Source organism: Gavialis gangeticus, unplaced genomic scaffold, assembly GCF_001723915.1.
Source record: "Gavialis gangeticus isolate Ggan-Ray unplaced genomic scaffold, GavGan_comp1, whole genome shotgun sequence".
NCBI classification, from domain to species: Eukaryota; Metazoa; Chordata; order Crocodylia; family Gavialidae; genus Gavialis; species Gavialis gangeticus.
The window spans coordinates 18,785,119-18,812,388 of NW_017729033.1; the positions used below are offsets into that span (position 1 = coordinate 18,785,119).

A 27,270-nucleotide genomic window follows, 5' to 3' on the forward strand; every position below is an offset into this window, starting at 1 on the left:
TTTAATCTGCGCTTAAAAGCTTCTGGAGACGGAGGGTCTACAACCTTTCTAGGTAAAATGTTCCAGTGCTTAAGTACCCTTATCATGAGAGAGTTCAAAGCGTAGCAGCTGCATTCTTTAAATGACTACTGAAGAAAGCTGTGCGCTGAAAATACAGAGGTCCTGGGGGAGGGAAGAATAAGTTGTGGCAGGCAGTCCATCTTTAATAAGGTGCACGATGGAGACAAAATAAGCTTATGAACTGTACTATAGACAAAAAGTAAAAGCTAAGATTTCAGATCTGTTGGGGTTTCACACTGTTAATTTTAAAGAAACTGAGTTATAAATGAATAGGGAATCCCCTTCTTCACTCTATGTAGTTTAGTGCAAGATGGATAGTTAATAAGATGAATATAGTATTGGGTTTGCTCAGTGTCTAAGGGCTCTAATAATGCAGATATAGCAGAGCCCTGTTTAGTGGATACTGTAGTGCCACTCCATGCCCACCCTCTCTGGCCATGTGTATGAGTCTCTACAGGTATTTGGTTGGTAGCATAAAAAGCCTTTTTGCCTTGTATACAAGTGTCCTGCAACAATACTAGATTGGAGAGTTTCTGTCTTGTGTTAGAGTCCCAGGAAGGGGTTAAAGTGGTATTAGCATTCATATAGATTGGTTGTCCGGTTGCCATATTGAAGTGTTTGAGTCCATTCCTGCAGTTGGATATTCAGAGCTTGATTCTTCATGATGATGCTAATAATCACATCACACCAATAACTAGTCTGAGTGTCTCTACTAGTTTCCAGATCAAGATCAGTGTAGAAAAATTCAAATGCTTGTGACTGTAACATATTTGTGGTTAGAGATGATAATCAACTAATGTTGCCCTGGCTTAAAGAAAAAGAAAAGGAAACTGGGGAAGGTGGGAGATTATTTGTTTTCACAAGAAGGTGGTAGAAATCTGTCCTGATACAGCACAGGTTAAGTTAGTCTTCAAGGCACTGTGCAGCTCCTGCTTGCTCTCTCAGATTGGGAAGGCTTGCTGGAGATGAGGGGACTTTGTAGGGGAAGCTAGTAGTGGGATATTTTGTGGATTTTTTCTCAAATGTGATTTTTTTTTTTTTTTAATTGTTAAAAGCAATTGGACTCGGTACCAGAAAGAAAAATCTAATAGCTCCTGGCTGTTTTGCTGAAAATTACCATTTTCGACCAGCTGTAATGGAAGCATAATAGCTCACGGGGAAAAAAAAACGTGCCAAACATTTTACTGCTTGTGCTACTTAGCCTTAATACATGAAAGGTTTAAGCATTGTTAAAGTGTGTTAGATTATTTAAACCAGGATGGAAACTGTTTTGTTTTTCAGCAAACTCCAATACTGCCTTTCTCAAACTGCCACTTTTCAGCAAGATGGCTGCCACTAGCAATACACTCAAATTCCGTTTTCAACATAAAACTGTATGAAGCAGAGTATTTTCCAGCTCCTTTGAGATGAGGTACATCTCCCGATATCGACTGATTTGCTTTGCTCACAATTACAGACTTTCTTTTAACCCTTTAAATGCTGGCACTTTTGAAACTGCCAACAAAAATGTTTTTGCATCTTTTGAAATAGAGAAAAATCTTTCGTATAAGTATAAAACAAAATATGCAACATCCTAGTAGATTAATAGGATGCTTTAAAATTGTGCTCTTACATAGACAGAATATGCTTTTTGTATAGAGGCAATATACTTAGAACTTTTTAAACTTTCAAAAGTGTTCTATTTAAAAAGTTAGCATTATATCAAAGCAGTTGTGAAAAAGATTTAAAAACTGGGTAACTAAAAATCTCAAAAACAAAAGAAATAGTAAATAGGGTATTAGCACTGAATGGAGTCACGTTTTTCAGAGATCAGTAAAATGGCTTGATGCTAGTCAACACTTTAATAAATAAATAAATTCACTTCTGATAAATTTGCATTTGACACTAAGGTCAGTAGAAATGTAAATGAAGATAAGGATGTAATTCAGAGCAGTCTGGATTGTTTGACAAGTTGTACTGTTCCAAGAAAATGTATTTTAAAACCAGATGCAATCTAACTGGAAAGGATTTTCTGGTCACTGGACAAGCAACTAAGCATGAGCTCCCAATATAGCTATTGCAATCCTAAGCTGTATAAGGAGGGTAGTACTAAGTAGGAGGATGATTTTTTTTTTCATTTCTAGGTAGAGCGTTTAGTGAGACTAACAGAAATACTACATCCAGTTTTGTTGTCCACATTTTTAAAAAGTCAAAAAAAAATGGAGATGGTGCAAAGAACCATACAATCTATTTGAGAACCAGGGAAAATATCTTAGGGATTTAAGAAGCTTAGTCTGTTTAGCTTATCAAAAATAAGACTGAAAGAACTTGGTTACTGCATACTAGCACTGGGAGAAAATGTTGGGTACTAGAGTGCTCTTGTACTCTAGAGACGAAGGCATAGCAAAAATCTGTAGCTGGAAGCTGAAGGTAGACAGACTCTTAATTGAAATAAAGCAGACTAGGGCTAGGTACAGATATTCAAAAAGCCTGAGGCAGAATCAGTCTAACTTTATGTGATTTTTCTGTAAGCAGTGTAGTTTAGACTGATAGCAAACAGAACACACATTCACCCTTTGGGGGGTGGATGGGATGGGACAGGGAGGGTGGAAATCTTAGATCGTGGTCCACCATTTTTAAAGCAGTCTGCATGCTGATCTTCTGTTCTGTTATGGTTATAGACTGGTTTCCACCTATAGCAGTAAAATTACTGACTGTAATGTCAGTCTGGCCAAAGAAAGTAGTGGATTTTCTTGATGTCTTCAATCCAAGAACTCTAGAATATATACTTTAAATACAACTTGAGTGGAATACAGGGGTAAAACTGGGTAGAATTGTATAGCCTCTGAGATATGAGTGGTAAAACTAGGTCACTTAATGGCTTCTTTCGGTCTTAAACTCAATGAATACATGAAAATTACAACCTTCCCTTTTTTTTTATCCATTCATTTTAAATTTCCGTAACTGGTGTTTTTGGACTTCAGTTTCTTGAAATTCCCTATTCAAACAATAGCCTCCTGATATCTGTTAATCATGTTGTACTTCATTTAGCTACTCCAAAGTTACTTGAGCATATTCAAACACCTTTCTCCCCTACCCTCATCCACTGGCTTCTCTGTCCATTGCTGTATATGGCTCAGATTTTTTTTTGTGTACTTCTGTCATTTTAAATAAGCTCTTTTTTCTGTCTACCAGGTTTCTTTCCACCTTTAGCAACCCCTACTCTATGAAACTAAACGTAGTTTTAAATACCACAGAAGCTCAGGTTTCATAGGCTGAATAATGTGTACCTCTGAATTCACGATTTAGCTTGCCATGATTTAGGACCTAGATGGGATGAGTTTCCAGACTATAGGAATAAACTATTTTGTGATTTTAGTAGTCCCCTGTAAAAATAATACTTTTCAAACTGATGGAACTTGCTGGCAGATACCCTTAAGATATTTCCATCAGTGTAGACAGAATAATATTATGGTTTTCCATAAATTTTAAATCCATTAATTTTATGGATTTCCCCTAAGAGACTTAAACTGGGTGCTGAGACGCATGCTGCTGGTTAGGGGGACAGGTATCTGTGGTCTCCAGCTTCTAATTTGAGTGTAGAGCTAAAGTGGGATTGAAATCCAGGTTCCATAATACTTTTGTTGTAGAGCTCTCCAAGGACTTTTATGCACATTTAGGCTGCACTGTTATTTTGGTTTGGCATCTAGATTTTTTTATGTTCTCTTTTAACAGGAGAATTTTGCAATCTTTGTTTAATTAGAACTTAGTGCCTCATCCTCCTTGTGGATTTCATTGCTTGTTAGAGTTCCATAGCAGGGAATATGCAGAGGCTACCTTGGGAAAAGAAATTACCTCCCAGTGTTGTCCCTGATGAGTCACCCAGCATTTCACTTACGTCTTCCTAAGACTGAATCAAGGCAATCGGGGATGCTGTACCCTGTTACTGGCTAGATCTGAAGCTTGCTCTGTTTTTGCAGTCCCAGCAATATGCTGACATCATTCTTCAAAGAAGTACAGTCATGGAAGTTTGTCTCTGTTTCATACGCGACGCATCCATTTTTGGTTATGGGATACACAACATATTGGCCATCAGCTAATTGCAGTAGAGTGCTGGGTCTAAAATAAAATGTCACACGGAAATATTGTATTTTATTTATATGATTTGTTTAATTTGTAAAAACAATGATTCTATAGTTCTTTTTACAGGGTTTCCACAAGCACATACCTGTAGTTCTAACTAAAACTTATTAGAGGTGGAAAGGCAAGTAAACATCAGAAAATCTTAGTTTAGTACTGCATCTCTATGTTTCCTTTACAGTGTTGGTCCCTATATATCTGCCATGTTATCTAATGTATGTATTTAATCTTTAGGTCTCAGATGGTCAAGGAGATGAGCGGTCGGAGTCTCCCTATGAAAGTGCAGATGAGACTCAGACAGAAGTATCTATATCATCTAAAAAATCTGAGCGAGGAGCTGCAGCAAAAAAAGAATATGTATGTCAGGTGAGAGACTAGTTGGAGCTGTTGTTCATTGCTCACAGATTCGTTCCAGAGATGCTTGTAGAAGATAAAGTTGTTTAGGTAGGTTTAGTCCAAGCCTGAGTTATTTTACATCTCTCAAGGAAGGAACAGCGTAGTGATTGAAGACAGCAGCTTAAATTTGCGTCATTTCTCAGACCTGAAGTGGATCCACTTAGCTATGCTGCTTTTTAGGTAGCAGATCTGTAAAATGAATGCAGTCCCTCCCCCAAACAAATGCTGAGAGATAATGCTTTATAGTTAAATCGGTGAAGCAAAGATTGTCTCCACTATTTGTAAAATAGCAGTGGCTAACAGAGTGAGGTGGCGCTGCTCCTGATTTGCAGCCTCTGGGTATTATCATAATGCAAATAAATAGCAATGCTTGCAGTAGTAATAGTGTTCATATGGTTTCTTTGTTTAAAAGTTAGTTGTGGCTTAGGAAATGAAGTAATGCTATATGTTTGTCTGTAATGGATCAAACAAGAAAATTCTCCCCAGCTCCTTGCAAATAAATCTAATCTCAGGTGCACTATTTGAACATGCTGGTTAATCACTGAACAAACGGCTCTCAATTGGAATCTGACTATTGTTAGCTATGCACATGCTAATTCTGACAATTTAGGCATGAGGGCCGCTTACAGATATGGGAACCACCCCCTCCCCCAAAGCTTTACTTTCAGTGCAGCGCATGCCCTGAAGAGACATCATATTAGTTTGACCCAGCTCACCCAACATCTGTATAGATCACATGCTTCAGCAGGGCTTTTTGGCATTTTTATTCAATAGCTGATTGAATCAGCTATTAGATAAAAACACCAAAAAGCCCAACTCAAGTCTGATCTATACAGACATGGAGGAGCCAGGTCAAGCTGATACACTTTCTCTTCCAGTAAAGTGCTGGATTTTTTTTCACATCTGCCAGTGGCCAAAATGTCCTTTCCCTAACTAAGGGGGAGAAAAGAATGCTTTTTCTTTCATCCTATTATGGTAATTTAAGATAAAAGAGAATTTGTGTAAAATATTTTTGTTAATATTGGTTTACCTCATTTAACCTTGTACCTACTGTTTCTTGTATCATACGGGCATGTCCCTGGTTTGCTTGGAAATAAAGTAATCTTTTGATATTTGTAGAATGATGTTACTTTCCTTTGCATGTAAAGCTGTTTGATTTTAAGAGTAATAAAATGGTATGTGAGGGGAGAGGTTTATGAGAGAAGGAATGGAGAAAGTAATTTCTCCCACATGCATTTTTTTCTTTAACACTCAATACTTTTATGTTGGAAAAGCTGTGTGAAAAAACAGGTGATCTCCTGCTTTGCGAAGGAATATGTTTTGGAGCGTTTCATGTCAGCTGCCTTGGGCTGTCTGGGAGACCAGCAGGAAAGTTCATCTGTAGTGAATGTACATCAGGCAAGTATTGTTTCTTTGAATTAAAACAAAACACTGTGTTATTGAGATTTTTTTTGTCCTTGCCAATCCTGTTAGCTCAGAGTAGGTATTTCTGAATACCTACTATTCTTCTGGTGTCATGCAGCATGAGAACTCCTGTTTTTCTACCTTAATGCATAAGTTTTGGGAAATCCAGGTGCCAGGTTTTTCTCATCAAAGACCTCTTTTACTAGGAGCTGGTTTACTCTATGCATAGTAGTTGTAATATGACCAGGATATTTGTCATGTTTAATCATGGAAGATTCAAAAACTCTCACAGATTCGAGAAATCCTCAAATTAAGTGAAAGCTGGAGGCAAAAGAATTCTTTCACTTTTTTTTCCTCTTCTCCCTCTCTCTAGTTTCTGCCTCCAGTGTCTTTCTTTCAGTCCACTTCTTTCCTTCAGAAATTTGCTTGCAGCCTGTAGCTATTAGTCTCCATTGCTTCTGATCTTGTAACAACCTACTATATAGTAGTGGTGATACTTCAGTGTGACATAAAAGATACTGAGCACCTGTTGACATTGTCAGACGGTGAACGTGCTGAATTTTGTTACAGAAATGCTGTGTTCCAGGATAGTGGAAGTTCTCATGGTCTCTTAGTCAGGTGGGCCAGCAAGAAACTTAGCAAACTCTCTCACGGAGTTTGTGCATCTATCTGAAGATCTGCAGGATCACAGCCTATACTACTGACTTACTGTTAGAGAGAGGCTTTTACCAAGTCAGTGATCATATGAAGATTTGATTATTAAACATTATATTACATTTGAATTGTATCTGGTACATTTTAGGCCAGATTGGTTAGAAGATCTTTGATACCAAAAAGTGTAAGTCAAAATATGGCTTAAGCACAGAAGCTAGGATGAAAATGTCATGAATTATTTTTATTGTTTTTATCATTTAGGTGTGCACACCTGTTTTGTTTGTAAGGAGAGAAAGGCAGATGTGAAACGATGTATTGTATCCCACTGCGGAAAATTCTACCATGAAGCATGTGTAAAAAAATTTCATCTTACTGTGTTTGAGAACAGAGGTTTTCGATGTCCTCTCCACAGTTGCTTGAGCTGTCATGTTACTAACCCCTCAAATCCAAGAGTGTCAAAAGGTATTGCTAAACTGTTAGAGATCTAAGGAAAAAAGTTTTAAGCTGCATTTGTTAAGTTACAGCTTAGTATTGCAGAATATAAGGAATAAAATGCACCTCTGCTAATTCAGCTATTTGCCTTGTTCTGCCCATTATACTTCTTTAGTAGGAGGGTTCTAGTTGTAATGAAAGGGGCTTTTTTACCAAAGCCTAACTTTGTTCATTATGTGGGGTTCTTTAGTATTTTATGATAACCTTTTAAACACTGAATGAAAATCCATGTGATTTTTTTTAATGTTTATTCTTATATAGATAATATAATTGCATTCCCATCTTTCTGAGCACCTGCCAGTTACTAAAAAAGCAAACAAAAAAACCCCCGCAACTTGATGCAACATGCTTTGAAGGTGGGAAAAAACAGGATTCTTTGAAAAATGTGAACATGAGACATTTTTATATGCTTGGTTTTCAACTTTTTTGGTTCCTTCCTAATTCAGAACCACTTGAGGAGGAATGCTTTGCTCAAATTAGAAAAGTGATTGAAGAAGAATTAAATGGGCTGAAAATAGCAAGACACAATGTGCTGCTTTTATTACCATTTCATGACCTGTTCTTTCCACACTTATTTAGTCCCATTCCTTGCAATTGAACCATTCATACAAAATAAGTAATTATTTAAGAGTAGCAAAATCCAGTCCTTTAGCAAGTGTAGATTGCCAGTTTCAGTAATGCAGACATGCATGCAATAGTATGTTACCTGGAAAACCCTTTGGAGTAAATGCATAATTATCCATCAGCATTAGAGGGGATTTTTTTTAGTTTCTTTTCTAATTATACTAGCAACAGTACAGTACAGAACTGTTACCAGTAATTAGACATAGTATCTTTCTAATGAAACTAAATATAAAATGTAGGTATGACAAATAAAGAGGATGATAGACAAGTTTATCCATATATGCCTATAAAACGTAAGTAGTGCATTGAAGCTCTTTTTGTACTTATTTGTATGTATACCTAGTTTTCTAACAATTTGAACGCATATTGTTTGATAAGCACAGTTGCAGAAAGCTTTCCTGTACTGTTATAAGTATATGAAGATCAGTACAATTAAATATCATTTAGCAAAAAAACCTGCTAGTTAAGCATTTTGGCTGAATTCAGATGCACCTGTTTTGAAGATATAATAGCTGATACACTGTCTATATGTCAGCAGTGTTATAGAGTATTAAAATGCATTGTTTGGATTACATCTGCAGAGCAGTCTGAAAGATAAATACTAAAGTATTGTGCTTCTGCTAGGCAAAATGATACGGTGTGTTCGCTGCCCTGTGGCTTACCACGCTGGAGACATTTGCATTGCTGCAGGCTGTGCTGTGATCGCTTCCAACAGCATTGTGTGTACCAATCATTTCACAGCCATGAAAGGAAAAAGTCATCATGCGCATGTCAATGTGAGCTGGTGCTTTGTGTGCTCAAAAGGTAACTTGATGGAAAGCTCTTTATTACTTTGCTGTAAGCCTCATCAACATCTAAATGTGTCATTTTTTTTCTGTTTCACCTGGATTTCATAAGATCTCTAAATAAAAATGCCAAAGACATGCACAGTCACTTCAGGTTTAATCAGATTTTGTTGAAGATATTAAAGTATCTGGTGATAAGCAGACATTTTTTTTTTAAAGAATGTTTTTCCTTTATACTTCTTCTGCCTATCCTACATCTGATTTAATTGCTAGCCAGGGAGGCATAATGAGAACTAATTATGTTCCTTCCCCTGTGTTCAACATACTGAAGCCTTTTGTATTTACTTTTGTTAATATGTATGTAAAAATATAAGTATTTTAAGAGATGCTTTTGGCTTAGTTGGAAAACAGTAAATTAAGTCAGTATTAGTTATCGCTGATATGCTCCTAATTAATGGGTTTTTGCTTTTACATTCTGCAATAAATTTTATTACTTACTGAGCACAGCCCTGTGTGCAGAGCTGATTAGAACATAGAGAGACAAACTACCTGACCTGCTGACAAATTAAACACACATTGTAGAAGCTTATTAAGCCACAGCTTGCTTAACTTCCTACTTGATAATTCATGCACACAAAACAGTGATCTCATTCCTCTGTTCAACAAAGATTTAATGAAAAAATTCTGTGGAGGCTCGTTTTTATTAAAATTTCACATCCTGTGAAGCATTAGCATAAATTAAACTACAGTTGTTAAACTAAAACGAACCAATTACAATTTGTGATGCATTATCCTAGCTGTTTTGATTGTTGGTTCACTTGCTAATTTGTATAATATAGTAATCTGAGTCTTCCAGTCAATGAAATTAGTTAGATTTGTCTTTGGTTTTTACAGACAAATGAGTAATAGGCCTTTGTTACCAATCAGTATGTTTTAACTAGTTTAAAGACTGCATTTATAGTTACATATTATACAGATTTAAATCGCACTGAAATGCTAAATTCCTCCCCCCCCGTTTCTAACTTTGTCTTCTTTGTGCAGGCGGTAGCTTGTTGTGCTGCGAGTCATGTCCTGCAGCATTTCACCCAGACTGTTTAAACATTGAAATGCCAGATGGTAGCTGGTACTGCAATGACTGCAGGGCAGGGAAGAAACTCCGTTTCCAGGATATCATTTGGGTCAAACTAGGAAATTACAGGTCTGATGAATGCACTTGTAGTTCTTATATATGGGCTGAATATAACTGGAAGAAAATTAATTTGTGCGTAGAAATGTTTGGAGGTTGCACCCTTATGTAACACCCTCAGTTTCAGAGATACGTTCAAATAGTTAAGTGTGTATAATTTTTGTAATTGATTACATTTGTTTCTTTTTTTGCCTGAGGGATTAGCCATTCAGGTGTCAGCCTTTTAAACTCCACTGGGACGTGGGTAGAACTGCTATGAGTGGTGTCACACTGGAAGGTGTCACCATTCTTGTGTAGTGTAGACAGTCATAGTCATGTATGGTTGTCCACAGACAAAATCTGGTTTTGCTAGCCAGACTCAGGAGAGGCTGTGTAGCCTGATTCCCTCTTCTGGTTTTCAAATTTCCATTAAATCAGTCAGTTTCTGCCCATTGCCTGGCACTTTTTTATAAGTTTGGAACTGGTTGCATGTGGTGTCCAAAACTAATTGCTGCATAGGGAGACAGAGAGAGATGTGCCACCAAGCAAATGTGAGGCCTCACCTTGCTTATCCTAATTCTTTTTCTTGTTTAATGAATTTAAACAATGGTAGGTTTAAAGCTGTTTTACCATTTTGTGTTGTCTGGTGACTTGCTTTCTTAAATCTGATTCTAAGCAGCGCTCCAACTACAGTGTTCAGTCGTTGTTGTTGATTACTGTTGCTAAACTGTCTTGTGAAGAAAGGATTTGACTAAACTGCTGTATTTATTTGTGCTCCTATGATAGATGGTGGCCTGCAGAAGTTTGCCATCCAAAAAACGTCCCCCCAAATATCCAGAAAATGAAGCATGAAATTGGAGAGTTTCCTGTGTTTTTCTTTGGTTCTAAGGATTATTACTGGACGCATCAAGCTCGTGTATTTCCATATATGGAGGGAGACAGGGGGAGTAGATACCAAGGAATTAAAGGAATTGGAAAAGTCTTCAAAAATGGTACAACAAAGCAAAAATAATATGCGTCTGTGCACGCTTCGATTTCTAAAGATACTGTACTTGAGCCCAGAACTACTTTATGTAATCTTGTTTTGCAGTCTAAAAGAGGAAAAAACAGTTTTGTGATTCAGAATACGAGTCACTACCATTAGTTTGGATTGAATATTTGGGTTTTGTTACTTCTAGCATTATATAGGGTAAGTCAGTGATGTCCAGCCTTTTGGCCTTATTGGCAAAATGAGTAGTCCAGGGTCAGTCAGCAGGGCAGATTGAGTCCATGGGGCTGGGAGGTGCACTGACTTGGGCCAGCTAGATCCTGCTTATAGTGCCATGTCATCTGGCCCATGGGGCTTGCACATTTGGCATTAATTGCTACCACTCCCCACTGCCAAATTTCTGGAGCTTTGGGGAGCCCCATGGGTTGCATCACACAGCTTTCCAGGCTGGGGATTGAGTACTCCTGGTCTAACCAATATGGTGGTATTTTTGCCTGTCTGGAAAACAATCAATGAGCATAAATACTAGTCATGTTATAAGAGCTGTAAAGGAATTTAGTTAGTCCATTGACATCTCTATTATAGAGATGTGTAAACCAAGTAGAAGGAAAGTGAAGGGACAAGAGGGGGGAGTGTTACTGGGCTGCAGGGAATAATCTTTCTCTAGGTCCTAACAATACAGGTGTTTTGTTTTTCCAGCTTTGCAAGAGGCTGAAGCTAGATTTCGAGAAATAAAACTTCAGCGAGAAGCCAAAGAAACCCAGGAGAATGAACGTAAACCACCACCGTACAAACACATAAAGGTAAGGACAGGTGTCTCGTAACCCACTCACTTCAGCTATGTTCTCTGCTTCAAGGAATTCAGTCTCAGTTGGCCAGTTTATCATAAACTGGATGCAGATCTAATCTTCTTCTGCCATGGAGGGAAAAGAAATTTTAGGTGGTCTTTGGCAGAGGGCTTTGCTGGAAGGCTTCACAGGAGAAGAATGTGTTTGAGTAATGATATGAATTAAGTCCAGACCTTTAATTGACATGCTGTGAAACGGAAGTGGTTCCTGGGCAGGTTAAATAGTTCAGCCAGCACACAATGATTTTAAAGCATTTTGCATAGATTGCAGGGATCAGATTGAGCTAGGGAGAGATAAAAAAGAAGACAGTTGTGCTAGTGGCAAAAGAATAGCAGAGAACACCCAGAAGAATTTTCATGGTGCTAAATGGAAAATTACTTTTAAAAAATCTTGAGGAAGCTGCAGGATTTAATGAGAGTCGTGAAACAGAAAAGGGGTCTGTCACTGAGGTTACAAGAATCAGAGTGTATAATATCATTTTTTAAAATTAGGGAAAGGAAGAGAAGAAAGCTTCTTTCCTTTTTTTTTTTTTCAGTACTTCATCATGTTGAGATTGAAGTGACAGCAGGAAGATAATAACCTATGATGGATTCACTTGAAAAACCAGGCTGTTTTACAATAATACTTGGTCTATTTTTATGTATGATTCAGGTGAATAAACCTTGTGGTAAGGTTCAGATTTATACTGCTGATATTTCTGAGATTCCCAAATGCAACTGCAAACCCACAGATGAAAACCCTTGTGGCTTTGATTCTGAATGCCTAAACCGGATGCTGATGTATGAATGTCACCCACAAGTTTGTCCAGCTGGAGAACGCTGCCAGAATCAGTGCTTTACCAAACGTCAGTACCCTGAAACAAAGATAATCAAAACGGATGGCAAAGGCTGGGGTTTGGTTGCCAAGAGAGACATAAAAAAGGTATGGATAATAGCCCTTTCTAGTTCCACATTATGGCACTCATTCTTTTTTGGGATAAAGATTCAAATCTGTCTTTTGTGTAAGTGCAGTGTAATTATGGAATAGTATTTGCTCAATTGTGACCATCTCTCTAACAAAGTGGAGCTCTTAATTTCCCCCGTCCCTGCCCCTCATCCCTCCAAAGAACAAGTTGTTAACTTGTGGCACTGTTAGGTTGGGTTTATTCCTTTACCAGCAATGCTCTTCTGTCCTTCAGGGAGAGTTTGTGAATGAGTATGTTGGTGAACTAATTGATGAAGAGGAGTGTATGGCAAGAATCAAATATGCACATGAAAATGACATCACTCACTTCTATATGCTCACTATAGATAAGGTACAATATTTTAATATTTCTCTTGTCATGTAATAATGTGTTTATTATTTAATAATACATTCTGATAAACATTTGACTTGCTTTCCTGTGGAAAAGCAGTGCAGTAACTGATAGGTCCAAAGACTAAACTGTCTGATCTGCTTTGATTTATCATCTGTTCACAGTGTTTTTCACTCTTTCTGTGACTTCTGCATTTCAACACTTATCTACAAGGTGATAAGCATGTCAGAAACACCTATGGTAGAATCATGCAGATTGCAGTTGGCTGCACTTGGCTGTCTGTCATCAAGTACAACAAAGATAAGCATATACCTGATTAAAATCGTGGGGAAAATATACATTTATTTGATATAGCGAGGAGACAGTTGAAGTACACACAAAACAATAGCACCACTGTTAACAGACCACTTTTATTAAAAAATGATATGGCTTGGTGGGAAATTGTAACCTTGAGAGCATGTCAGTAAGCCATCTTCATTTCTTTGTTTGTTCACAGCAAAGTTTGGATCTGGAAAAAATGACCCCAAGCACACCATACTCCTTTTTGTAGGAGCTTTTCCCTAGTGTTACCGGCTGTATAATTGCTCAGCCCTCGCTGTCTTCACAATGCATATGAGGATAGTGTTCTGTGTCTTCGCAGCTACTGTCACTATTTCTCCTGTTAGCATTGTAAAAGGAGTAGGTCATTGCCTGATGGAGATCCTGCCATGACCAACCAAGTAATTCAGTAAAGGATGAGAAAACACCAATACAGTATGTTAAATAGCAGTACTGGGGCTCTGGAACTTGTAACTGGTAACTGACAACCTGTGGTCGGTCAGTAAGGGTCAGGGTTTTTTAAAATAAGTCTGCTCCTTTGTGTGCCTTGTTTGTGCATGTAAATGACCATTAAGCCTGTATGGCCGTCTGCCAACAGAGTTGCTTAATTTCCAGGCACATAGTCATAGTAATTGCACATGTGCAATGTCAACTCACCCTAAATTCAGGAGGAAACTTTAGTAAGGTAATTAAAACACATTCTGCTTGTAATATGTTGCTTTTAGAATAACCGCTGCATGCCACAAACTCTAAATAGTTTTGCTTTCCAGTTCAGCAGAATGCAGCATCAGTTATTCGTCCAAGGTCCAACCCCCTAAACATTAACTGTAAATTTGTTATTTGTCCCCAAAGTTACTGTCTTTTTCTTAAGAGACACAGTGGTGTTGTTTTTCATGGAGATATGGAGAGGGCTGCTAAACAGCTGGTCAAAGAATCAAATCAAAACTGTCAGCTATTTTCAAGATTTTTTTTTTTTATTGTGTTTTCTAGCTTTGGAGGTGTAAAGAGGTTAAAAGGCAGTTGCATGTAGGGTTGGACTTTCTTAAAGACTACTTACTAAAAACTTATTTGGGTTTACACAAGGATAAGCTAAAAAAAACAGCAAGGAATTTGTAATGTCTGCAAGTCAATAGCAAATTGACCAATGCCATTCAGTGTGTTACTTAACAAAATAAATATAATAAGGTTTCAGATACAGGAAAACTGATTCATTTAGGTTTTATTATTTTTAGGGTATTTTTCTTTTGTTTTCTGAACCACTTGCTCACAAGAAAGCTTATCCTGCCATGTGGCTGTGATAAATACTGTGGAAGCGTGAGCTAGATCATGGTATTGCTTTGGGAGCGTCCATTCCAGTTCATATGAGGCGCTACAGTTTTCAATACAACAAGTAAAATAGAGGTACTTATATATTGCTGACTGACAAGACTGTCTATGTCTTTACATGTTTGTATGCAATTCTGGAAATTGCGTATTTTCATGAGAGAAAAGAAATCATTCTCTTACTATTTTAATTTTCAGGATCGTATTATTGATGCTGGTCCCAAAGGAAACTATTCTCGTTTTATGAATCACAGCTGCCAACCAAATTGTGAGACTCTAAAATGGACAGTAAACGGAGATACACGTGTAGGCCTGTTTGCTGTGTGTGATATTCCTGCAGGTATATGAGTGTCTGGGGTTTTTAGTATGAAATGTTAAACCTGTTGCCTGTCTGCATCAGATAAAAATCAATGCAAGCCAGTTCTGGTGTGATTTAACTGATTACTTTTGGCACAAAGTTCCCCATGGAACTCAGTGCGTTCTCTCTTCATAGAGAGGAGAATACCAAGTTTTTCTTTTTCTCTAGTAAATGTTTTCTTACTGTTGAGCCTTAGACAAACCTTAAAATGGCTGCTTTTTGTTCATCTGATGGAAGCTCCTAAAGGATCCAGTTACTACCTATATTGAGCTCCTTTTCAGTACAGCAAAATATGGTTTTTCAAGGAATTTAAACTATATTTAAGACTAGGTGTAATGAATGGACATGCCAGGTAATTGCAGGGAGCGGGTAAAGGGGAACAGAGGAAACAGTATATTAAAAGAAAAGTTTGTTTCTCAGCCCTGTGCGTATAAATGATTTTAAGTTAATTATGTAAAAACATGTTTGACATAAGAAAAAAATGAAAAGCCTCTGCTGGATATGTACCTAATAATGATCAGTGCTTGTAAAGGATGGAGAGACAGAAGTAAAAATACTAATTGCAGAGCAAGTGCTAAAATGGGCAAAGCAGAGTAGAATACTTATTTGTGGATTAGTGCTGATTGTGGATAGTCCTTACCTTGTACTTTGTTTAGTAAAGCGTATGATAAACAGTCTTATCTCTTACTCAGGGACAGAGCTGACTTTCAACTACAATCTCGACTGTCTGGGCAATGAAAAAACTGTCTGTAAATGTGGTGCCCCAAACTGCAGTGGATTTCTTGGGGACAGACCAAAGGTATGTAAAATATAGCCTGAATTTAAAAAGTACCCTTCAAAACTAAAAATCCTGTAGCTATTCAAAAAAAAGTTACAGATTTTGTTTTGTAGTTTTGGGGGGGGTTAGAGTGTTAGTGAAAAATTATAATACCTGTAGGAAAACTTCAGCAAATAAAGCAACATGCTCTGAAAACTATCAAACTTCTCTGACATTACAGAAATGTTACTGTTAAGGGTGAAAGATGCATCATGTATTGCTGCAGTTATTCTGGGAGGGGAGGGGGGACATTGAGGCCCTTGGCAGACATGCAGTTAAAAGCACAATGGTATTTGCATGTTCCCCACAATTGCACTTCCTGCCATGCTACACATGAATGACAGGAGGCATGACTGTGAGATCAAAATTATTCAATTTTTTCCTCCTCGTCTGTCACTAGGTTCCCTCCTCCATTCAGTACTTATATCTAGAAATGACCGTTCCTAGAAATGATCTAGGAATTACCTTAGATTTGCTTAAACATTACATTCCTGGCGCTGGTCACACGTAGACATTGGAATGAAAATTTACTGTGGAACTGAGGGAACTGGCATAGGAAAGCAAAATCAGTTTCTTAACCATGGAAAGACTATCCACCTTTTCAGTAACATGGTCCTTGACACTGCTCAGTGACTGGTCCTTCAGAGGGAGGATGTGCAATTGCAGAATACACCAATTTTTATCTTTTTAGAAGAGGAATAATCTTACCTCAGCTTGTCATCTGTGTATGCACTGAACCAGGAAAAAAATTGTAACTCATCTCTATAGAGCTGTCTGGATTGCTAGATAAAGTATGCTTATTTGAGTAATAAGTTATAATAATATTGCATATACAAGACTACATCCACATCCTGAAATAATGTTGTCAATGACCGTTAACTTTCTGCATGTAAAATCTCCACGTGCTGCAGCGACAGAGACCTAATAGAAATATGTACCCTCATGGAAAGACAATTCTTGATACAAGAAGGTTCTTTAATTTAGACCCAGAAGTAATAATAATAAGATCCAGCAAATATAAGTGGAAGTTAACCGTCCTTGAAGAAAAATGTAAATGCCTAACGGGATACTAAATCATTGAACACTAGTATACCAAACCATTGAATCAAGGGTTTCTCCATCACTTGATGCTAGAGTGAATGCTTTTCAAATAGGATGTTTTCGCCCAACCAAAACTCATAGTCTTGATACATGGAACTCATGGTTCTACAATCTGTATTTTTCAAACCAGGCTGTAATATTCCAATAATCTCCTTTTACTTGAAAATCTGAAATCTTTCCAACTTGTAGTGTGACTAGAGCTGTGGTTAATTAATTAGGTCGTGTCATTTATTAGGTCATTTACTTATACTTCCTTCACTGTTTTAGACATTTTGATTGATAGGCTAATTATAAGTGATATTTTGTGTTAAAAGGTATTATTCCATCTTGGTGTTACCTGTGTTACTGAGCATTCCTCCTGCTCTTGTGCATCAGGGTTTGTGTGGGAGCAGCCAGCAGGCCTCTGCTTACAGCATTTTTTGCTTGCACTGAAAAATATTTGCTTTCTGAAATATTTCTATTTTCTGTCTAATATTTTACTGCAAGTAGAAAAAGTTGACAGCCCAAAGACTGATGGCTTTTATCTGCAGGATATGCACAGTATAGGTGGCCATGAGCAAGCTTCTTCATGCTGTCCTAGCAAAGTGTTGTTAGCTCTGAACTACGAGGATATCCTTTAAGAACTAGAAGCTGCCTTGGTCCCTATGTTGAATCAAACTTAAGCTTTGCTTGTGAGACTGCCTCCATGGGAGTCAACACCAACAGAGTTCCCCTGGGAACTTGAAGCACTAATTATCTTAACTTCTTCTACCAGGAAATTCCTGTTGGTTGTTATAGGCTTCTCTTCTCTCTCAGTGAAATATCTTAATTTTTCAATTTTTTGGTTTTTTTTTAAAACTGTAATTTCCCACAGAATTCTTCCACTAATGCTTCAGAAGAAAAAGGCAAAAAGACCAAAAAGAGAACGCGGAGACGTAAAACAAAAAGTGAAGGAAAGAAACAGTCTGAAGACGAGTGTTTCCGTTGTGGTGATGGAGGACAACTTGTTTTGTGTGACAGGAAATCTTGTACTAAAACTTATCATCTCTCCTGTCTTGGTTTGGTGAAACGTCCTTTTGGTGAGTAGCACGTATGAAGTGGCGGGGAAGGAGGCTGTTTGTGATAAAACCTGTGCTGCAAATGTGTAAACCAATAGATTACAAGAAATATTTGCCTATCACATTGCATCTTTAAAAGAATTCTTCCTTAAAATTGAGGAAAGTTCCTATTCTTCAGGCAGTAGTTTATAAATATGACAAGAGTTTCTTTTGGATAGGGAAATGCCCAGTATTCTTATCCCTTTCTAGACAAGCCAGGCACATAAGTCCACGTCACTACATTAAGGTAGGGGTATTCATGTCAAGTAGAAGGCCCCTGGCACCTAGAGCCCCTTCACTAAGGCATGGGAAATATATTAAACACAGTTGCATTCATGGAAAAGTCATGAGATTCATGATTCCTTTTTTAATTCCCCTGCTTTTTTTAACTTGGCTCAAAAAGGAAAGAGACTTAAGTACAGTAGTCTGCTGCCTAGACTCATTGTTGAAATCCATGATCCCCTCAGTAATGAAGTGTCCCCTTCTCCAAATGTATGCTGCTGTTAATTGGAGGAGTATAATCAAGCTGAGCAGGTTCTTGGAAGATGGCTTGCCATACTCCTTGTTATTAGGACCTGTCAGCAACAATGACTTGTTAAATCCATATACTTGTAGCTGTTCTCAGAACCTTAAAACCCATCTGGCTTTTAGTCCCTGAGTTCCTTGGCTGAAACCAGGAATTTGATGTTGATTCCTCTGGCTGATTGGTGCTGGAAGAAAATGCTGAGATACGCATTCCTGTAAGATGACTTCTGTCCTGGGCTTTCCTTGTGTTATTGGTAAAAGCACTTTGTATTGGACATTACCAAAGATGTTCACCTTTCTCCATCATTTCGGTTCACAGAAAGGGCATGGAATGATACTAGCGGACTGGGACTAGCTGTGGCCGAAAGCCCCAGGATGCCCCATGGGCAAGGCTCAATGGCACCTTAAACGAAAATAACCAACGGGTCTGAAAAGATGACAAGACTAAATACTAAATGTTGTAACCTCTAAGATAAATTTCCAGTGCCAGTTCAAAGTTTTCTTGGAAGGGAGCAGTGGGCACTATTGCATTTTTTTGTGGTTGCCTACAGTGATTTATAAATGAGCAGCTGAAGTTACAACATCTTAAGATATCCTCAGGTGGCCCATAGGGTATATATGCAGTTACAAGGACCTTTTATTTAGATGGGTTCAAGGCTGCATGGATCCACACAGATAAGGTTAAGAGAGCATTCACTCTTCACTTGGTACTACAGAAGAAGCTCTGCTTATAGTTCATTTTCTGTAGTTTGTTGCCGTTCAGAGGTCAGAAGCTGTTAGAGAAAGAAGACAGGTAAACATAAAAATGTGACCAATACAAGTACATTTGGTACTGTGCAATAACATCTGGAATGGGGAGAGGTTTCTGGATACCATTTATTAGCCAGAACGAAAGCGATGGGCAAGAAATTGAATACATTTTAATTTACTTTCCATGTAAACAGAAGTTTCTACTGAAAAGTGGAAAGCTTTTAATGTGCTGGGTTGGAACTCATTAGAAAATATTTCAGGGAACTGAATTATTTATATTGACTGGATCTGTGTTGTATTTAAGTGGTAAGGGGTCAAGCAGTCCATGTAAAGTAGTCTGCTCAGCTTATCTAGAGGTGTATGGCATCACATTTAGCTTTCAGTGAGTCTTTAGCCAGAAAAATTGCTATCCCCGCTTACACTTTTTATAATTATTTCTGTGCTTTTTAAAGCAGACATTCAACACAAAGCATTTTCTGGCCTTTTTGCAACATGAAGCTTTCTTCTCATAACTGAAAAGAAAAACATTATTCTTCCTCTCTTCTTTGTTCGATTGCAGGAAAGTGGGAGTGTCCGTGGCACCACTGTGATGTGTGTGGCAAACCTTCCATGTCTTTTTGCCATTTCTGCCCAAATTCTTTCTGCAAGGAGCACCAAGATGGGACAGTACTAAATTCTACATTAAAGGGACAGTTATGCTGCTCTGAACATGTTCTTGGGGTAGCTTCTGTTGCAACTCAGAAGACTCGGAGACACCCCAGAAAAATGACCAAGTTGAAGCGCAAGAGAAGACAAAGGACCAGATGGATGAGAGCTGAATGCAAATAGTAATGGACTGCAGTATCTACTGCCAACACTATCTTGTAGATAAGTTGTGAATAGGGCCAGGGAAGGACATGGTTTTACATATATTCTGTAAAGGTTACATTTTGGGAGGGGATTGGGAAGCATTTTTTATTTTGTTTTTTTTTAATCCACTGAGCCAACCACAGCAGTCTTCTGCTGCATCTGCACTGATAACGAACTGTGGCATACATAGTTCAGAATTTTTCAGGACAAACCAAACTTATTACTCAGCATTACAGTTACACTTGAATTGTTACGAATGTATAAGGTTCCCTCCAATATTTTTCAAGTTGGAGGTAGGTTAAATCAAAGCAGGTAGGCACATTATAAATGTAGGTTTTGAGGTAGTATTTGCCATCCAGCGATGTTTAAAATAGTATACCCTTGAAAGAAATTATTAGGTGTCAAGTTTTTTGGTCTGCAGTCCCAATTTATATCTGCTTGCCTTGAGTGAATTGTTGAGCAAGTATTTGAGTGCCATTTACAACCCAGGTGCTTATCTGATTATAATCAACACACTTTTTAATTTGTTCTTGCTCTTATAAAATGGTTGTCTAGTTGTTCTTAAATATATTTTTAATATCCTTCATCAAGAAGTACAGTGCATGGTGAAAAAAAGCTCACCTGTCATAGAGAGGGAAAACCTTATAAAAGATTTTTTTTCTATACTGTTTTTTCCTGTATTTCATGTCAGGTAAATAGAAATACACTTGATCTTACAGAGTTGACAAGTCTGGACTTAAAGGGATATTGTTTTACAATCTCAGCCCAATATTTAGGATTTTTATGTTCTTAATAAATAAAAAGAATCTTACAACACCTAATATTAAGAGAATAGTTCATTATTTTTTCTTAAAACCAATAAAAAAGTTCACAGGCAAGCATTTCTTTGCACTCAATCCAAATCTTGCAGCTTTGTGATAGTGTGAGAAATAGTGACTTGATAGTGAACTGCAGAATGATAAGTCAGTAGAAATTATTTTCAAAATAAACTGGAATTTTAAAGAAACACAATTATTAAAATAATAAATGTGACCTACTTGTCCCTTTCTAAATAGCATTTATAAAACTGACTGCTTGACTTCAAGAACAGACTTTGTCATTCCTTTCTCGCTGAAGAGCTCAGAAATTGTTTCAGTAACACTTTTATTTTCTTGACCCCTGTTAGGTTCCAGACTTTCAGTGTGGTGCATATACAATACTTAGGTTTAATGGAAATCACTGTAGAACTAGGAAAAAATGGTGAAGGAAAATATCTTAAATAATTTTGCTTACCATTTCCTACCTTGTATGTGTAATTGGTGTGCAGTGAGGCAGTGTTATAAACAAGTTTTGACTTGTGTAGTCATTACGTACCCCATGGAAACACAATGTGCGCCTTCATGACCATTTAATAATTTGTATATGTTCTAGCTTAGTGTGCCTTTACTAGTGCAGAAACTCTGTGTAGCTTTTTTTTTTTTTTTAAATGAAGCATAGCTATATTATAAAGTGTATATTTTTTCAAAGTATTTTTCAGGGTTTAATTGCAGTTCTAGTTATTTGAATGATTGAAATCTACATCTGTTCCCAGTACATGAGAATGTTTACTTTTTTATTAGATTTTATTGCAGAAGTTCTAAAATGTACCATTATTCTGTGCTAAGAACTGATTTTTTTTTTTTTAATTTCTTTTGTAATAGAGCAACTGCTTTGTTTTGTGGATCAAAATTTTATAAATACTGTTGGAAGGTTTGTTCTTCCCTTTTTCAAATAATCCTTGGCTGAAAGTAGCCAGTTCACTATAGGAGAGTGTTACATTTGTTAGCACTATGACATTTCTACTTTTACGAGATAAATATACAAAGCCTTGCACATGTGGAAAAATTGTGAAGGTTTCTGAAGGATGTTTGAGGGGACTGTTCTTTTGTCCTAAAGTTCTTACTTGCATTGCCAAGGCTAAAGCATAGCCAGGTGCCTGAAATCAAAACCAAAAAGATGTTTTGTATATTTTTTCAGCGTTGGGGAAGGGAGCTTAGATATTCTTTTGAAGGGAAAGGGAGGGGGGAAGCAAAAGCAAAAATGTTTTTCCTGGTCACTTTAGAGCAAAATGAAGGAATTTGGTATTATCAAGACATATAGCTCGATATTTGTTTGGATAACATTCCCTGTGAGGACGGCTTTATAAAAATACTTTTTAAATAAGTTATTATGAAATCTTACCTTGACATTTTAGTATTTTAAAAATGTCTGTATTACATTTTTACCTTGTTCATAGCTTTGTACCTCTTCATCTTGCTGTAAGAGTTCCAGTGCCTTGGAATAGTTACAGACTGGTTTCTAATGGGCAGATATCCATGTCAAAGAAATCACCGTACAACTGGTGGTAATTGGCACCATTGCTGAGATCAGCAACTGCATGATCATGAAATATGAAACCTCCCACTTCACTCCTAGGTCAGGATGTACAGCATTTCAGCATGGCTGCATGCACTACAGTCACCCATGCTGTATTTGTCTGTGGGAAAATAAAGACTTCAGTCTCCAGGGCTATCATTCCCATACTTTTCTCATGTGCATTAAATTCACGCATATACCTTTGGAGAGTGGTTTTCTGCTAGTTATATGTGACTATATTTTTCTGCTTCCTTCCCACCTAACCAAGAATTCTAAAATGTTTGGGCCGACAGTGACATACATCCTTGAGAAGAATAAATTATAGATGTGTGCTTACAGTTAGCAAAATTAGTTGAAAATCCAGCTTTTATTGGTCATCTCTTTTTAAAAAATTGATAGCTTAAAAATAAAGACCAAATTTTGTCTCAGTTCAAAGCCCTTACAGCCTGTTAGCTTAGCAGGGTTGCTTGAAGTGTAATTTGATATAATTTAGTACCTGGTTCAGGAGAATTTGGATTTCTTTTTTCACTGAGACTTCTACACTTTGTCTTAGAATGAGAAGAATCTGCTTTAATTGAAAAAGAGCCATGTCTACATTTTCCTTTTCCACAGGTCAAATACAGTGGAAATATTCCTGCTAAAAACCAAAGTGTAAAAATGACACAGTAGCTTTTAGTAGCCAACATATGTAAAGATTGGCCATTTGGTTGTAAAATCTTCTAAATACTAATTGCAACCTGAATAGGTCATCGTAAATTAGATCAAAATGTTTACTTATTGTCATATCCATCAAATTATGGCTATTTTTCTCTTTTTGGTTACTTCTCTTGTACAAAGTTGGTATAAACTAGGTAAATCCCAAATATGCTGTTGCTTCCTGATCAGATGAGTGAGCATGGAAGTGATAGTTTCAGGTAAAAAAAAAAAAAATATCAGAAGTTTTTTCCTACACTTTGGAAAGAATAATTAAATTAGATTGCAGCTTTGTTTTGTAGTTTGCAGCCATAGCCAGTTTTTAGGGGAGTATTCGAAATACTTTAAATACTGGAGTTATTTGGAGAAGTATTAATGGGAATGCTCTGCGTTGCTGAGTCATATTATTCCTTGTCTGACCCTTTGAAAATTTTGGTGTCTTATTAAAGTTCGTTCCTAGTTATCTTATTTTGAAATTGCCAGTTTTTGTTTGGGAAATGAAATAAATAGTGGGTTTTATTCTTACAGTAATTATTTAAAAGTGAAACAGTATATATTGTGCAAATACGTCACTTTGTTGCTATATTGATGAGACTTAAAAATACTAGGATTTTATCATGCAAATTTGAGGTGTACAGGGTTTCCTAAGTGGTTGGCTGGAATTTCGACTTTTTAAGCTTCATTTGTAAGTGATATGTTTATGCTTTCAAACTCTGCTTTCATGTTTTTTCTTTAGCAAGTGGTGACAATGCAGCCTAACATTCCCCACTGTAAGATCCTGTTTTCAGTTGGTTGTCACTTGCCACATTTTTAACTGTTTGGGCTGTAATTTTCCATATCAGGCCAGAGGGTGTTGTTAAAGTTTCAGCAAAAATACTTAGACAGTTCCAAGAACAAGATTACCCATGTTAAAATATATATTTTTAGTAGTTCTGTTGAGGAGGTCTGGTGTCCCCAAGGTCCAGAGAAGGAGCTTGACATTTGACTTGGAGAGGGTGTTTCACAGCTGGATTCTCTGAAATGTCTCTGAAAAATGTCTGCTGAGCATGCTCCAACCCAGGGCCACAGAGACTGAACAGAAGAATTTGTCTTCAGTAACTCCTGCAGGGGGTAAGGGGGGAACAACATCAGACACAAGGGCTAAGTACAGAGGTCCAAAATACCAGAGGCAAAATGGATTCAATCTTTGCAGTTTTTTCTAAGCTGCCTAGATTGAGCCAGTAACAAACTGAACTGCCCAAGACAGGGCAAGGCCTGCACTGGCCCAGGCCAGAAGCCTTGGAGTGCTCGTGCACCACCCCTCATGGCCAGGCTGCCTAAGGCTGCTGAACCAGCAGCCAAGGCCTGATTTGCAGCTGGGGTTTGGGGGGGCGAAGCACCCACCAGGGGTCCTGTCCCCCCTCCCAGCCAGGCTGGGCTCACACCAGCCCCAACCCTCCTCCAGCTGTCAGCCTCTGAGCCCACTCCCCAGCCCAGCTCTGAGCTGTGGGAAGAGCCCACCGGTGGGTGCTTTCCCCTCTGTGCCAGGCAGATGTTGACTGGGGGGTCGGCTAACCTCCTCACCCCCCTTTCCCTCACCCCTCTTGGAGGTGATAGCTGGGGGATCCCAGCATGGCTCAGAGCTGCAGGGGGGCAGGTGAGAAGCTTCTGGGCGGGGGCTTCCCCACAGACTCCACCTGGAGGAGCGAGTTTCAAGCAGGAGTGGGGGGATGTATATTCCCAACCTCTAGGAGGCGGAAACTATGGAAAGGGCGAGGCTGAGCCAATCCCTGCCCAACTCACTGGGCTGCAAGGGGGGCAGGGAAGCAAAAAGCTACCGCCACTGCAGGGACTTTTCATTTCCTTGCTGTACAGCCTGGGGCTAGGGGGACCCAGGCAGTAAGTAGTAGGTCCAGGCAGTAAGCAGGCTGGGAAGATGAGGCTTGAATGCCTCAGCTCTGTGGCAGCTGCAGATTGGGCTGACCTTGCTTTGTTGGAGCTGACAGCACAGCCCAGAACTCCAGAGCCTCCTGGGATGCTGGGGAACTGCGAGTGAGCTTGATTCCAGAAGATTTGAGCCAGACGTTCCATAAACCAGTTTAACCTAAATCAGTTAAGTCTAATAACTGCATCCATCCAGGTTTATCTTAAACCAGGCCAGTTTGAAAGCAGTTAATATGCACTGAACTTCTGTTCTGTTACAGGTTTAAACCAGTTTCTAATTCCTTAAATTGTTTCATGTGTAACTTCCATCCCTAGTCAAAAAGTGAGAACAAGGAGACAGTCTCTATAGTCTTAACGCCCCTCCTGAACGTGGGCATCACTGCAGGTGGAGTTCCCTGATTCCAGTGCAGAGGACCCAGGCTCCCTCTAGATCAGTGGTTCTCAACCTTTTTTGTACCAGGACCCACTTGTTAATAGAGATGCACCAATATATCAGTTGCGTATCAGGTTAGCACCGATAACGGGAAAATAAAATTATTTTGGCTTTTTTTGGCTGATAAAGGTCACCGATAAATGTTGCATGTGTGCACGCAGCTGCAGCATGCACACAGCCAGGAATGCAGTCTGGCAGCTTGGAGAGCAGCATCCAGCTGGTAAGTCTATGAGGGAGGGATGGGGTGTGAGGAGGCACATATCAAGACCTCCAGGGTGAGGGAGGAAGTGGGGCAGAGGCAGGCGCTGCCCAGACAGGTTGGTGAATGTAACTCAAGGGCAGGGTGCAGGGCAGAGCTATGGGCAGCATATGCAGGGGTGTAGGGGGTGAGGAGAGGGAGCAGCTCCATGCTGCTGCAGGCACCCCCAGGGATGCCCCCAGGGTACCATCGTGCACAAAGCTGGGGGGGAATGGCATGCTCATGTGCCCCCCAGATTTGTGCAGGGGGTGACAGTGGGCTGCTTGCTGTGGGCTTGGTGTCAGGGGTTGCACCATCCTTTTCCTGGTGGGGGTTGACTGCACTCAGGGCGGGTGAGGGCAGGTCAGGCTCAGCTGCGCCAGGTGGGCAGCATCACTGGGAGGGTTGGCTACGGGAAATTTTGGGGTGGCAATAGTCTCCCAAGCCTCCCCCTAGTACTACTGCCACCCACCCTACACAGCTAAGGCCCACCCTGCCTCGAGTGTAGCCCCAGCCCCGCTGCTGGAAAGAGTCTGCAATAGCCCTTGGCCCCAATTCTGCAGCAGGCAGCGTGCCCTCACCCTGCATACAAATCCAGGGGAACGCATGCCTCCCATGCCGCACCCAAAGTGTTCACGCAGCAGCAGGGAGCCACCCTCCTACTCCCCCACACCCCCTGGATGAGCTGCCTATGACTCTGCCCCATGCCCCGACCCAGGGTTGCGTTTACCGCCCTGGCTGAGCAACGCCTGCTCCACTTATTCCCTCACCATGGGGGCCTTGATCTGTTCCTCCCCCATGCCCCTTCCTCCCCCACAGAGTTACCAGCAGGAGTCTTTTCTCCAAATGGCCGGGCTGCATTCCTGTAAATCTGTTATTGGGTTGGTATTGGCCAGTATGGCTATCAGGATCGGCCAAGAAAATCTTCATCGGTTCACTCTAATTTGTAAACATCCATGGCCAGTCCCAACCCAGTGCCCCTTACATCCAACCTGCTGCCCCTGCCCCTAGTGTGGGGCAGGGGGGGCCCAAGCAGCCCCTTGTAGGCTGGAACTCTGCCAACCTGCAAGGGAAAAGCCAGTTTCCCATGGTTTTTCTCCTTTAAAGGAGAAAACATTTTTAAAGTTTGTCACCCTTTCATATATTCTTGCATCCAACTTTTGGGTGTGACCCACAGGCTGAGGAACACTGCTCCAGACCAGTGATTCTCAACCAGGGTGATTCGAGATCCTTTGAAGGGTGCTGCAGGAAGTTTGAGGAGGTAAGTGATGCGTTAGGCCATTCCCCTAGGACAGGGGTTGTCAGGATACTTGGAAAGGCCCTCGGGGATACGGGCGGGTGGGGATGGAGTGCTGCTACCCACCACCCCATGCCACCACCTCCCAGAAGCAGGGACAGGGCAAGGATAGCAGCACCCCTCTGCGAGCCACACGGGTGCCGCCTGGCCAACGGGACGTGGGGGAGGAAGGCGGAAATTCCACATGTGGTGGTGGTGGCTACCACCCACCGCCCCACGCTGCTGCCACTCTGCATCCCACTGCTGGGGGTACACTTACTAAAAAAAGGTTGAAAACCCCTGCCCTAGGAGGTAAGCACTGTAATAAATAAATGAGTTTAGTGCTAAAAAGCATGCACAATTCAGAAAAGAGGAAAATGTGTAGGGA

The 27,270-nt window shown here is 39.4% G+C and overlaps 1 protein-coding gene across 5 annotated transcripts in view; it reads left to right on the plus strand.

Moving 5' to 3' along the window:
• NSD2 (nuclear receptor binding SET domain protein 2) overlaps positions 1 to 23,480 on the plus strand; it is a 146,299-nt gene extending 122,819 nt beyond the window's left edge. For 3 of the 5 annotated variants that reach the window (XM_019525936.1, XM_019525938.1, XM_019525939.1), the window contains exons 11-23: positions 4,414 to 4,545; positions 5,850 to 5,973; positions 6,895 to 7,095; positions 8,374 to 8,553; positions 9,576 to 9,732; positions 10,486 to 10,691; positions 11,387 to 11,490; positions 12,187 to 12,456; positions 12,713 to 12,829; positions 14,669 to 14,810; positions 15,521 to 15,627; positions 17,600 to 17,804; positions 19,657 to 23,480. In XM_019525936.1, the coding sequence (XP_019381481.1) occupies positions 4,414 to 4,545; positions 5,850 to 5,973; positions 6,895 to 7,095; positions 8,374 to 8,553; positions 9,576 to 9,732; positions 10,486 to 10,691; positions 11,387 to 11,490; positions 12,187 to 12,456; positions 12,713 to 12,829; positions 14,669 to 14,810; positions 15,521 to 15,627; positions 17,600 to 17,804; positions 19,657 to 19,925 (2,214 nt within the window). In that variant the 3' untranslated portion in view covers positions 19,926 to 23,480. Of the gene's footprint in view, positions 1 to 1,341; positions 1,472 to 4,413; positions 4,546 to 5,849; positions 5,974 to 6,894; positions 7,096 to 8,373; positions 8,554 to 9,575; positions 9,733 to 10,485; positions 10,692 to 11,386; positions 11,491 to 12,186; positions 12,457 to 12,712; positions 12,830 to 12,993; positions 14,549 to 14,668; positions 14,811 to 15,520; positions 15,628 to 17,599; positions 17,805 to 19,656 lie in introns of those variants that run through there. The other 2 variants (XR_002099208.1, XM_019525940.1) reach the window with 2 other exon arrangements.
• Positions 23,481 to 27,270: the final 3,790 nt, after the last annotated feature.